General features: G+C 50.3%; 1 protein-coding gene across 1 annotated transcript; it reads right to left on the reverse strand.

Moving 5' to 3' along the window:
- Window positions 1-310: 310 nt before the first annotated feature.
- HMOX1 (heme oxygenase 1) lies at window positions 311-6,529 on the reverse strand. The gene is made up of 5 exons (XM_003202341.5): window positions 6,357-6,529; window positions 5,975-6,095; window positions 3,313-3,804; window positions 2,704-2,812; window positions 311-1,064 (listed from the first exon to the last, which is right to left on the reverse strand). The coding sequence occupies exons 1-5, from the start codon at window positions 6,386-6,388 to the stop codon at window positions 928-930; spliced, it is 891 nt and encodes a 296-aa protein (XP_003202389.2). The 5' UTR covers window positions 6,389-6,529; the 3' UTR covers window positions 311-927.
- Window positions 6,530-12,776: the final 6,247 nt, after the last annotated feature.

The raw sequence follows: 12,776 nt of genomic DNA on the forward strand, positions 1-12,776 counted from the left end.
TCCTGGCAGAGAGTGGGGTTGTGTAGCCGGCACCAAGGTCTGCTATTGCATGGCTGTTCCCCATCTGGTGGAGCTGTGAGGTGGGATCAAGGCCTGATGTATGCTTGGTATCTGGGCAGTCAAAAGTTAGAGGTACTTTGTACAACCACAGGACGTTGTTTTATTTCTGTAGGAGCTGAAGGTGTTGGAGAAGAGTGGGAACAGGGCTGGTTCTGAGAGCTCCCACCTCTCTGTTGTAACTGCTGCACACAAAGCTGGGAGGGAGGAAAGGCCCCTCCCACCTCCCCTTTAACAATGGGAAACGCCAGGCTTGAAGACTTCACATTGAATTTTATTATGTATATAAATTATATAATCAGATAAAAGAATGACACTGTATCTTCAACAACCATTGTCTCTTAAAAAAAAAAAAAAAAAAAAGGATAAAGAAAAATGATTGGAAGAAGATTTAACACAGACCTGCCAGCGTCATATAAAACAGGTCTATAGCCCACGGGAGCTGTGTGGCTCCACAGAAACAATGATCACAGTGTTATCTAGCAGTATTAAACATTGAGCAAACAGAGCTCCGGGAGCTGCATAGTTCTGAGGCAAGACAGGTGTCAAAACTGCATTTCTCATCCTGTGGGATTTTTGCAGATACTCTGTCGAATAATTGCAGCTCTTGGCTGTTGGTTTTAGGCTTTTCCATCCCTTGGTCCTGGCGGTGATGTTGTTAGTAAGTGAGGAGAGCTTGCAGCAAGCAAGGAAATGGCCTGGAGCCTCTCGCAGCACTCTGCTTTCTGGGGAGAAAGATCTCCAAATATTAGTGGCAGAGCTGAGATCACAGTGCGCAGTCGGAGGGAATTTCCCTTGGAAGGACTGGGGAAGGTGGATTAGTTCAGGGTGAGGGAAGGCCCGAAGAGAAGGTGAAGATCCTGCTCTCTCTCACTTGGCAAATAAGCCCACAGCGACTGTGGTGGCGATGAAGCCGAGCGCCAGGATCCACCGCACCAGGGGAGATGTGGTCAGCATGTCTGCCTGCATCCTGCTTGTCCTCTCGCTTTCCTTCCCAGCTGCTGGACCTGGTACAAATAAGAAAAAATGAGCAGATGAGGACAGCGAGAAGTAAGCTGCTCTCCCCAGTGCCAGAGAAGACCTGGTGAAGCTGTCCAGAAGAGGAGGAGAACCCAGAGCATGGTGAGAAATCAGTGGCAGAAGGTTCTTCTCTCTCAGGCCAGATGAAGCAAGGCAGCAGCCAGACCGACACATAGGTGTTACAAAGGTGCACAAGCCTTCTGCTTGCACTTGGGTGCAGGACTCTTCCCTTGTCTCCTCACTGGCTTAGAAATGCACTGCCCCACTTCTCAAGGGACTCATTCAGACCCCTGATGGGTGCGGGAGATAGCCGAGTAAATACTTAAGATAAATTTGTAAAGGGCATTTTGTCTCCCGTATCTCACTGATACAACTGGTTTAAGATTCTATGAATCATAGAATCCATAGAGTTCATAGAAATAGAATCACAGAATCATTAAGGTTGGAAAGACCACTAAGATCACCTAGTCCACCACCAGCTCATCCCCACGTGCCCACTGACCATGTCCTTAGTGCCACATCCAACGGTTCTGGAACACCTCCAGGGATGGTGACTCCACCACCTCCCTTTTCCAATGCATCACCTCTCTTTCTTAGTACACTAAACAAATAGTCACCCTGTACAACTCCAGAATGGAATTCCTCAGCCAACACCTTTTTTTTTTTTTTTTTTTTTTTTGGAAATTCCTATCTCTGTAGGCTTACTGGGAAAGGGGCAGCAAAGATTCATGGAGAAATTTTACTGCCCTTTCCAAAGAACTTGCTTTAAACTTCCTTAATGATGTGCAAGACCAGCATACTTTTCATTTTTTCCATGAGAAAACTGCTTCAATCCAACATGCACTGAAAAAATCTCCCTTTCAGCTTCAGAATGAGTAGATGATAAGGGCTTTCCTACTAGAAGCACATGTTATCAGGGAAACTGCTCTCTCCTGTCAACGTGTGAGCTTGCTCATAACTCACTCAACAAATCAGGCTCCATAAAAAGCAATTGCCTTTCTTGCTCAGGCTATGCCCAGTTCAGGATCAGCACTTGCCAGTAGGTGGAGATGTTAGCAAAACTGAGCCTGTAAAATCAGCCTGTAAATTCCCCACTCTTGAGCAGGCTATTTTTACCATCCAGAAAACCACACTTGTGCTAAACTCTGCACCCTTTTCCGGTGCTATTTTGAATAAACAACTCTGAAAGGCAAGGAAATGATCAGTGGAAGATTTGGACCAAAAAGACAGACTCAAGCAAGGCTGTATGCCCAGAACCTTTTGTCAGCATCCCAAATGCTGGGCCCAAAATTACAGTCTGTGCTTCTGTAAACTCAAGGCCAGGTTTCTCTGACTAATGAGCCTTACCATTGCTACAGCCTGTAAGGAGGAGAAAGGAGTGTCTTCTTGTACTGCTCCCTCACTGACACTATTTCTGGGAAACTCATGTATGCCATCCTTGCTCTGTCATGTCTAGAAGCGTTGCCCATACCATTACCCCTTGCACTATGTACTGGCTGCTGGTGAAGGCTGGTGTAAGCACCTCGCTCTCAGTTCTCAGTTGATTTCACAAACAACAGCAGAGGAAGGGAGGAGAGCCAAACCGCAAGTGGCAATGTTAAACACCTGCCTTTGGGAATGCCTTACCATTTTCATGCGATTTGTTAACGTTCCTCGTGCGAAGCTCTGCCTTCAGTTGCACAGCATGACCATTCTCCTGGCTCTGGGACACCAACTTCTGCAGCGCCTCAAACACCTGAGAAGTAAGAATGTTATCTCATTATGTGGCTTTTTCTCCTTTGCTTTTGCTGCTCTCCTTGCCCCTGCTCTAGACACTTTGGGAACTAAAGGAAGATAGAAGCTTTCAACCCAAGCTAAAGAATCATAGAATCGTTTGTTTTGGAAAGGACCATTAAAGATCATCTAGCCCAGCTCCCCTGCACCCCAGGCTCTTTGGGCTTTTTGCACAGAACAGGCCTGTGGGGTCTGCCTGTTCACTTTACAAGTAAGCTTCCAGGTAAGCAGAAGGCTATTGCATGTTCTGTTCAATCCCCAGAGGAGGAAGAAGAGCCTTTCAGAGACCTGCTGGTTGCTATGCTCACAGTCTGGACAAGTGCAGCCACCCAACACTAGGCTGCTGTAACCCACAACTTCCCGTAGGCTCGACAGCAGAAATACCGGCTTTGCCATCCTCTGTAGCTGTTATCTTATTTGGGAGAGGGTGTGGGCAGACAGGGCTGGCTGGTTGTTACTCACCTGTATATTTAGCAGGAATGCTTTTTTGGCTTCCTCCAAGACACTTTTCTTAGTAGCATGATCCATCTCGAGGGCATTCATGCGGGACCGATAGAGCTGTTTGAACTTGGTAGCATTGGAGACTCCATCGAAGGTGAAGAAAGCCAACCCTTCTCCAGTGCTTGGCAGCTGGAGAGCCTTTTGGGCAATTTTCTTCAGCACCTGCCCCCCAGACAGGTCTCCCAAATAGCGAGTGTAGGCATGGGCCACCAACAGCTCTGGATGCTTCTTGCCAACGTAGTGGAGCCTCTCAACGTATTTCTGGGTAGCCTCAGGACATGGGATCTCTGCCCTCCAGTTGCTGCCATAGAAGTACTCCAAGTCTTTCTCCAGGGCAGCTTTCCGGTGCAGCTCCGCCGGAAAATAAACAGGAGCATAGACAGGGTTATCCTTGTTACGTTCAATCTCTTCCTCCAGAGCAGAGTAGATGAAGTACAGGGACGCTGTGACCAGCTGAAACAGAAGAGGATGAGCTACAGATGCATCTGTCTGCTTTTGGGACAAATCCCACTAATAAAAAAGTTACTCATGCACACACCCAGCATTACGCTATGCAGCATATCTGTTATGTCGCAGGTTTCCTGTGTGGCAAATGGAGATGCAAGGGGCAGTGAAGGCATCCAGCCCATTTCCAGCAGATGCTGGCCTTACCTACCCTTAAAAGCTGCTGCCTTCGCTTACAACTTAGAGTTCTCCCAGCTTGACATAATGCAAGCTTAAACCACACCTCATCTGTTCTCTTCATCCCCCCAGTCAACACAGAGAGCATTCCCAAAGGCACATTTCTTGGTGCACAGTTCCAATCTGAATACTTACAGGTGGATGTGATTTCCGTCTGTGGGACCCTGTGAGATGACAACCCACCCCGCCAACGTTGCAACCAACTTGTCCTGCTGGCAGCCCACCATCCTGGGAATGGAGGCACCCCTTCGCCTCATTCAGCCTTGGAAGAGGGGATGCCTCTTTTGTTGCCCCAAGGAGATAGGATGTATGGGACGGGAAGCATCTGAAAGATGCCTTTGTGAAGGATCACTGTGCAGCTATGCGCTCATCCCTCTGTTTTGAAACCACTGTTATTGTTTTTCCCAGCTTACATGCTATTTTCCTTTATCTGCCAGCTTCTCCACATGGCATAAGACAATCTGGCTGTGTTCTTCCCTTCCATGGGCATTCTGTTTGTACAGGCTGTGCTCATATCTGTACCTACACCACTTCTTGCTTACACTGAAATCCCTTATCGGCAGCAAAGTGTAGAACATGGAGGTACAGGTGAGTCAGGTTTGGGGGAATTAGAGAGAAAGCAGTTTGCTCTCCCAATAGAGCGATCAGTACCGCAGGAATTATTTCAGCTTTTTGCCATTGCAAACAGGACTTTGATACACACACCCAGGCAGTGGCTTTGTTGTAGAAACTGATATTCAGATCCTAAGAGTCACATGTCAGGGCAGGTAAATGGGTTTGCCAAGAAAGTAAATAAGAAAAAAAAAGGTGTTTTTAAATAATAACTCGTTATCCAGCTTACTGGAAGCGAAACAGAAACATTGCCCAACCAATGAAGAAAAATTAACTTGGCCAGTTGTTTTAAGTGGTTCAGTGGGAAAGGTGGCTTTTGAAAACTGCTATTGCTTTTCAAAGCCCAGTGTCACGTCCCACTTCCCATCACTGGGTAAATATTTCCTAGGAAACCGAGCTGTGCTCCTGAATCTCAGAGGCCTTTCTTCATCACCAACTTGTCTCAAAGTCCAATGCCCAACGAGTGCCCCATTCCTAACAGCAGGAAGTCAGCACCTGCCACTGAACTCATGCTTGACTAAGTGCTGTGAATACAACCTGTCAGAAATAAATGGCCTAATTTCTGTTCTCGTGGATTTATTTATCAAGGAGCCATTCGACAACAAAGCAATTAAACCATGGGTTGGATTGCTGGCTGTTATTTGCAAAGTTGTGCATCAGGTCCTCTGGCCTCCCGGGAATTTCTTACCCAGGTGTTTGCTTTGTTTTTGCTCACGGCTTTGTTACGTGGCTCAGATCCATCCTGTTCCTAGCCAGGATAGATGCAGACTTGTACCGGCATATAGCTCTTACATTTCAAGAAAAGCAACAGGCTCCTACCTGCTGGCAGCAGATACAGCTTGCTCCAACTCATTCTGCCTTAGAGCAATTGTTCCTGATCCCAGCTCTGCTGTAACCCCAGTGACAGCTAAAACACTGTCAAGTGTGGTGCCAGAGATGATCTCACAGCCTCACTTCATTGCTATTCCATCATTATTTCTAGCTGTAAACGCTTAGAGCATTCTAAATTCAGTATGCTCCATTCATAGAATCACAGAACCATTAAGGTTGGAAAAGACCTCTAAGATCACCCAGTCCAACCTCCAGCCCATCCCCACCATGCCCACTGACCACGTCCCTCAGTGCCACATCCACACGGTTCTGGAACACCTCCAGGGATGGTGACTCCACCACCTCCCTGGGCAGCCTGTGCCACTGCAGCACCGCTCTTTTGGAGGAGAAATGTTTCCCCATATCCAATCTGAACCAATATCTGCCCACTGTATTAACTACATGTGCCAGTAATTAACGCATAGACCCCAAGCAGCTCTGTCGTGCTGTTACAGCCTACCTTGAACTCGTGGAGGGACACCTGTCCCTTCTGGAAGTTCTTCATGAAGGGTGTGTTCTCCGCCTGCTCGTGCACCTCCTTGGTGGCTTCCTTCAGGAGCTCCGACAGGTCCTGGGACATGCTGGGCGGGGGAGAGCAGCAAGACAGATTATCAGCGCTGTTGCTCTAGCTCCAGCCAAAGGGACCTTAAGAAAAGGGGGAGCCGGGGACAGCAGGAGAAGGAGCAGAGCCGCGGATAGCAGCGCCGGCATTCCGCCCGCCATCCTGAGCGGGGAGCACCGCCAGGACGCATCCAGAGATGGGAGGAGGAGCGCGCCTGAAAGCAGGGGAGAACACAAACTGCTGGCTGAGCGCTTCCGTCTCTTCCCCGTCCCGATCTCACCTTTCAGCGCTGCGTGGCTGCGAAGTTTCCATGCTTCTCCTCCTTGTCTCGAGCCTCTGTTTCCCCTGTTGTTTCCTCGCTTGAGCTCTCCCCCCTCTCCCGGGACTCGAAGCGCTGCGCTTTGTAGCCCGACTCCTGCTCCCAGCTTTATACAGGCGGGCCACGTGAGCAGCACAGCCGCTGACCTCATGTGAGGCTTCTTGCAACACGCTGCACTTCCCTTTCCACTGCTGTGCCCCCCAGCCCCCGGGGACGGCTGGGAGAGCAGGAGGAATTCACCCCTGTGACAGCTCAGCACCAACAAGGGGATGCAGCTTCTGCAGCATCTGTCCTAAAAAGAGACCGGTGTCAGTGTTTTATCACCTTCGGCTGTGAGCATCTTCAGAGCCTCTAAAGGCACGGGGAGCTTTGCTGCCTATGGGATGAGGAGCTTTGAACTGTGGGGTGGGAACATCCCTGCTTCGTCGAAGGGAGCACAGCAGGGACCCTTAAAGCTCAGCCCTGCCCAAAAGGACTCGGAGGTACTGGTGGATGGCAGCTGCACATGAGCCAGCAGTGTGCCCTCACAGCCCAGAAAGCCAACTGTGTCCTGGGCTGCATCCAAGGGAATGTGGCCAGCAGAAAGAGGGAGGTGATCCTGCCCTTCTGCTCTGTGCTGGTGAGACCTCACCTGGAGTACTGCGTCCAGATGTGGTCCCCTCTGTACAGGAGAGACATGGATCTGCTGGAGCGCATCCAGAGGAGGGCCACAAAAATGGTCCAAGGGATGGAACACCTCTCTGAGAGGACAGGCTGAGAGAGCTGGGGCTGTTCAGCCTGGAGAAGAGAAGGCTTCTGGGAGACTTCAGTATCTAAAGGTCCTTTCAATATCTGATTGCGCTGTAGGTATTCCTGATCATTGCAGGGGATTTGGACCAAATGGCCTTTAAAGGTCCCTTCCAACTCAAATGATTCTATGATTCCATGACGCTATGATTCTTTCCACACGCTGCACAGGTGTGCCTGCATTGATGCACAAATATATGCTTTCCTTTCTCCCTTACACAACAGAAATAGTGAATTGGCACGGCAGGTGGGCCCTGCTGTGAGCACCATTGTGTGCGAGGTGATAGAGGACAGCAGTCCATCCCCTCAATACCCTGGGGATTATCACATCTGCCAAGGTGTGATGCAGGGCTTGGAGAAATCGAGGCAGGCTGCAGATATTTGCAGTGGCAAATAGTTTCTCTGATTTAGGACAGGAGAGTTGGACAAGGTGCTCCCGCTAGTTGTTGGCTGCTCCGCTGTTTTGTCTGCTGCATCAGCCAAGGAGGCAGCCCGCAGATGTAGTGGGGCCCCTCTTCCATCTGGAGCTATGCTGGAAGCTCAGCTAACCAGGACGGGAGATGCATCATTCATCTGTGCTTTGGGAAAGCACAAATTCTGCCTCGGGGCCAAAAGAGTGGGGCACTTAAAGCCATCATTGCTCCGCTGCTGTGGGCTGGAAGGGAAGAACAGGGAGGGGTGTCTACTGTCTATCTGTTCCCTGGCTTTGGGTGGGCCTCATGTGTCCTCTGCACAGCTGGGCTCGGTGCTGTGGGTTGGAGTGGCCTGGAGGGATTATGCACACACGGCTCTGTGTGGGGCTGACATCTGGCGACTGTGCACACTCAGGAAGGATTACTCAGCGCTCCCAGCCTGACTCAGCCATGCTTTTCCTGTCTTACTCTGCTCTTTAAAGCTACAGAGCATTCTAGCAAAAGCTAGCTCTTACCCCCAGGCCACTTACTGCTTATTTTGCTATTGGGTAAAATGTATTTATTGGAATGTCCGAGTCTTTGAAGCAAGTGTGAGAAAGCCCTTAACATCCCTTGGCCCTTAGAAAGAGGCCAGTCCTGCCTGAAGACATCAATGCCATTTTTGCCACTGGACTAGCTCTGAAATGAGCATTTTCCACTGGCATCACGTGCTTGCAGCACAGTTTTCACTTCTTTCAGTGAGCCCTATTTGGACATGGGAAGCTGGAACACACTGAGCCTATAGTTCTGCTGGGGGGAAGAAGGAAAGATATGAAACTGAATGATATTATTAGTTATATGAGTGTGAAATAATATGGAAAACTACCCTCCCTAAACTATATTCCTCCTTTCATCCATGTTCTGCAGCTTCACTTCTTCCTAAGGACTTTTGAGCTGCATTTAGGCCGATGCTTTTGCTCCATCTGCCTGCTCCCCAAAAGCCGCATGCTTGGACGCACTTAAAGATGTGTCTAAAATGTCCTCCTCCTTACTTTTCCTGCAGGGCAGAGGTAGATGGGGAGGTGAGACTCAGGAGAAGGGAGTGGATATCCCATTGTGTCATTGCCAGTGTTGGTAGTGCCAGTGTTGGTAGGGCACTTCTTCCCAGGAAGAACTCCAACTTTTTCAAAGAGTCACAGAATCACAGAATCACTAAAGTTGGAAAAGACCTCTAAGATCACCTGGTCCACTGCCAGCCCATCCCCACAATACCCACTGACCAGGTCCCTCTGTACCATATCCACATGGTTCTGGAACACCTCCAGGGACGGTGACTGCACCACCTCCCTGGGCAGCCTGTGCCACTGCAGCACCACTCTTTCAGAGAAGATATTTTTCCTAATATCCAACTTGAACCTCCCCTAGCGCAACTTGAGGCCATTACCTCTCATCCTATCACCTATTTTTGCTCTGAGGTGTCCTCCAGTGTACCATCTTCTGCATCTGGGCCTTTGCCTTCTTCTGAGATGGTCACAGGAGACAAGGTCACAAGAGCCAAGGCACAGCTCACTCCTCTGTGAGCAATTCCATGGGATCAGGGAAGCACGCCATGCCCCAGGCCTGGTTTCTGCCTGACTTGGTTGGGCTTACTGGAGGTGGAGAGGCTGTGAGGCCAGGTTCCTCAGTCCAAAAAAGCTCGGAAGCTTTGCAGCGAGATGGAGGGAGAACTGAAAGCAGGCTGTCATCAATTTTGCAGTTGCTGGGCTGGAGCTTTTCTGGCTTCTGCAGTGAGGGCTTGCATTGCTTCCTCTCTACTTTTGCTGTGCTTTCACTGATCAGTGGCTGCACAGTGCCGGAGGGGACGGTGTTGTGTGGGACTACTGCTGAGTTTGCCTGGGGGATTTGTAGGAAGATAAATCAAGCAGCCTGAGGCTGATATTTGTGATAGTGATGGGCTTACATACCTCTATCCGCCTGCCTGAGTCTTTGAGAAAATGTTTAAGTCATGGGATGGGTTAGAGGAATGTTTAACGGCAAAAGAAATCACTGAGGAGTCAGTGCTGCCATCAGGGGAAGGGAAATCGAAAGGGACAGACTCTTTAGCAGGATCTGTTAGAATAGGACAAGGGGAAATGATTTCAAACTAAAATAGGGGAGATTTAGGTTGAATATAATAAAGAAGTTTTTTCTAGTATAAGTAGTGAAGCACTGGAGCATGTCACCCAGAGAGGTGATGGATGCTCCATCCCTGGAGACACCCAAGGTCAGCCTGGAGGGGCTCTGAGCACCCTGATGTAGCTGTAGGTACCCCTGTTCATTGCCAACTCAGGAGAGTTGGACTAGATGATCTTTTAAAGGTCCCTTCCAACTTAAATAATTCTATCATTCTAAGATTTTCCTCTTTATGGACTAACAGCTTGTCCTGACCATAGGTTTCACAGTCAGAACCCTCTGGTTACACTGTCTGCCCCAGAGTACAAAGTTCTCCTGCCTTCTGGAAGCACTGCTCCTCATTTGGCTCTGGTGCATTACTTCTCAGCAGCTTGGCTGGCGCAAGGAGGAACCGCCTGATCACAGCCAGTCTTGGCCAGCAAGGAGGGAACTAATGGAGGACCAAAACCATGACACAGCAGAATTCAGCCTGGCTGGGAGGGGGGCTGACTCAGCAACCAGATCTTGCTGTGTAATGGAGCGGGAAAAACCCCACGCAGCTGCGATACGCACGTACAGCTACTTGTGGAAGGAAAGAGTCACTGCTAGATCCCACAGGACGTGCTGTGTGCTAATTCGTGTTTACCAAAAGGAGGCTGCCCTGGCAGAACAGATTGTGCTCGCTGCCCTCAGCGCAGAACAACCCAAACCCAGGTCAAAGATACAGGTGGAGCACAGCGGGTGGGAGCATCAAGATCCACGGGGTCCTCCTTGTGGGGCTGTGGCGGTGGCACCTCTGGGGAACAGATGCTGCTGCTCTGCACAGACCCCGTGCAGTGGCCTCAGAGACGGATGTGGTGGGGGATGGACGTGTGTGCTGTATTCTCAGGGTGACAGAAACAGGAAGCGGCGATTACAATACGCATTGTTCCAGATGCATGGATAAGGGCTTCCCCTGGGGCTTGGTGCTGGTGGGGATCTGGGGCTGGGGTCAGTGAGCCACAGGGAGGTATGGAAGGGAGCAAGGCAGCTAGCAAATACAAACCCTATATAGCCCTACGTGAAGCAAAGTACACCCTGATTGAGACATGGGCACGCTGCGAGCGGCTGCATTTGAGAACTCGCACGTAGGCATGAGCTGGACTTTGTATCGCAGCTCAGTGGAGGGGAGGAGACAGACTGGAAACCAAGTTCTGCAAAGAGTGAAACCCCACTGTACCCCACTGCTTCCAACACCCCACTACGTGGCTCCCAAATGGAGTACAGGAGATGCACTTCCCCTGCAGTGCTGTGGGGCTGGGGTTTATTTCTGGAGATTTCTCCGGTCATCCTGAGGAATGGGAGCAGGGCCAGGAACAACAGCTGCAACCTCAGCACAGCGTGTGGAAGCCTCCCTCCTGATAAACAGCTTCACGTGGCCTCTCTCTGCCATGACTCAGCAACTAAGAGCCCCTCTGCAGCAGCCAGAAACATTGCTCAGCAAAATCCAGTGGCCTGGCGTGACCCTGACTCAGCAGAATGGCCTCTCCGGGAAAGGGTGAGTCAGCATCTGTGGGAGCTCCCACCCCACGGGCTTGAGGGTCTGACCCAGAACGTAGGTGATGCTGGAGCCCTGACCCCAGGACTGGGACAGATCCTGCTCCTTATGGGGGAAACTGGGGCACAGATGGGGTGTGGGATGAGTGCCTGCTTCACTGTCAGAACACACAGAGACACAGGGAGCGCGAAGGAGCTTTTTATTTCAGAGCTGGCACACAGAGTATGCTGAACTTAAGGGGCTGATCCAAGGCATAGCCTGTTTTGCCCCTTCCCCTCCCTTTTTCTTCATTTCACAGAATCACAGAATCACAGAGTGGCCAGGGTTGGAAGGGACCTCAACGATCATGAATCTCCAACCCCCCTGACACATGCAGGGCCACCAATCTCCATATCTAGTACTAGACCAGGCTGCCCGGGGCCCCATCCAACCTGGCCTTGAACACCTCCAAGGATGGGGCATCCACAGCCTCTCTGGGCAGCCTGTTCCAGCACCTCACCACTCTCTCTGTAAAGAACTTCCCCCTGACATCCAACCTAAATCTCCCCTCCCTCAACTTAGAACCATTTCCCCTTGTCCTGCTGTTATCTACCCTTTCAAAGAGTTGATTCCCCTCCTGTTTGTAGGCTCCCTTTAGGTACTGAATGGCTGCAATGAGGTCACCCTGCAGCCTTCTTTTCTCCAGGCTAAACAAGCCCAGCTCCCTCATCTTGTCTTCACAGGGGAGGTGCTCCAGTCCCCTGGTCATCTTCGTGGCTCTCCTCTGGACCCTCTCCAATAGCTAACATTTATTGCAAAAAAAAAAATCACTCCAGGGCAGGTAGGTGAGACTGTTTCCTAACCCTGATGCTGCTTACAGGGGCTTTCATTTGAAAGCAGAAAACTAATGAGGAGAAATAGGCCCTGATCTGGTTTGCCAGGTGAGAAGGCAGCTGGCACATAACTACGGAGCAGGGACATTTGAGTCCCAGCTTCCTCCTGCATTTTGGGGCAGGGTTTGGTTTCAGAGAGCCCATGTGCTGTGACCAGTGCGACAGAGCAGGAACATCCCCTTTTTTGGAAAAAGCAGACATCTCCCATGGCTTCTCCCATGAGGAAGCTGGTCCCTCTGTGTGGCAGAGCATCCTTGCCTTCATGCCCAAACCGTGTTTGGAATGGCAAGCCCTCAGGACTGTGGCCACAGCTCTTAACCTAATAATCATAGAATCAAAGAATATCCCTAGTTGGAAAGGACCCGTAAGGATTATCAAGTCCAACTCTTGGCTCCACACAGGACTGCCTAAAAATCAGACTGGGTGCTTGATGCATCTCAGGACATTCTGGGTGCTGGGGCAAGGGCAAATCCTGCCACTCTCACCTGCTTCCAGCTCCATCGCCTCTTCCAACCCCACTAACAGAGGGAAGTGACCTCAGCCCACACAGGCCAAGTCAGCTGCAGCTCCAGGCACTCCTGCTCACAAGGTTTTGCAAGAAGATGGCACAAAGCAAATGGGAAGTTTTCTTTCTGAAAGTCCA

This window comes from Meleagris gallopavo, chromosome 1 (assembly GCF_905368555.1).
Source record: "Meleagris gallopavo chromosome 1, MGAL_WU_HG_1.1, whole genome shotgun sequence".
Classification (NCBI taxonomy): Eukaryota; Metazoa; Chordata; class Aves; order Galliformes; family Phasianidae; genus Meleagris; species Meleagris gallopavo.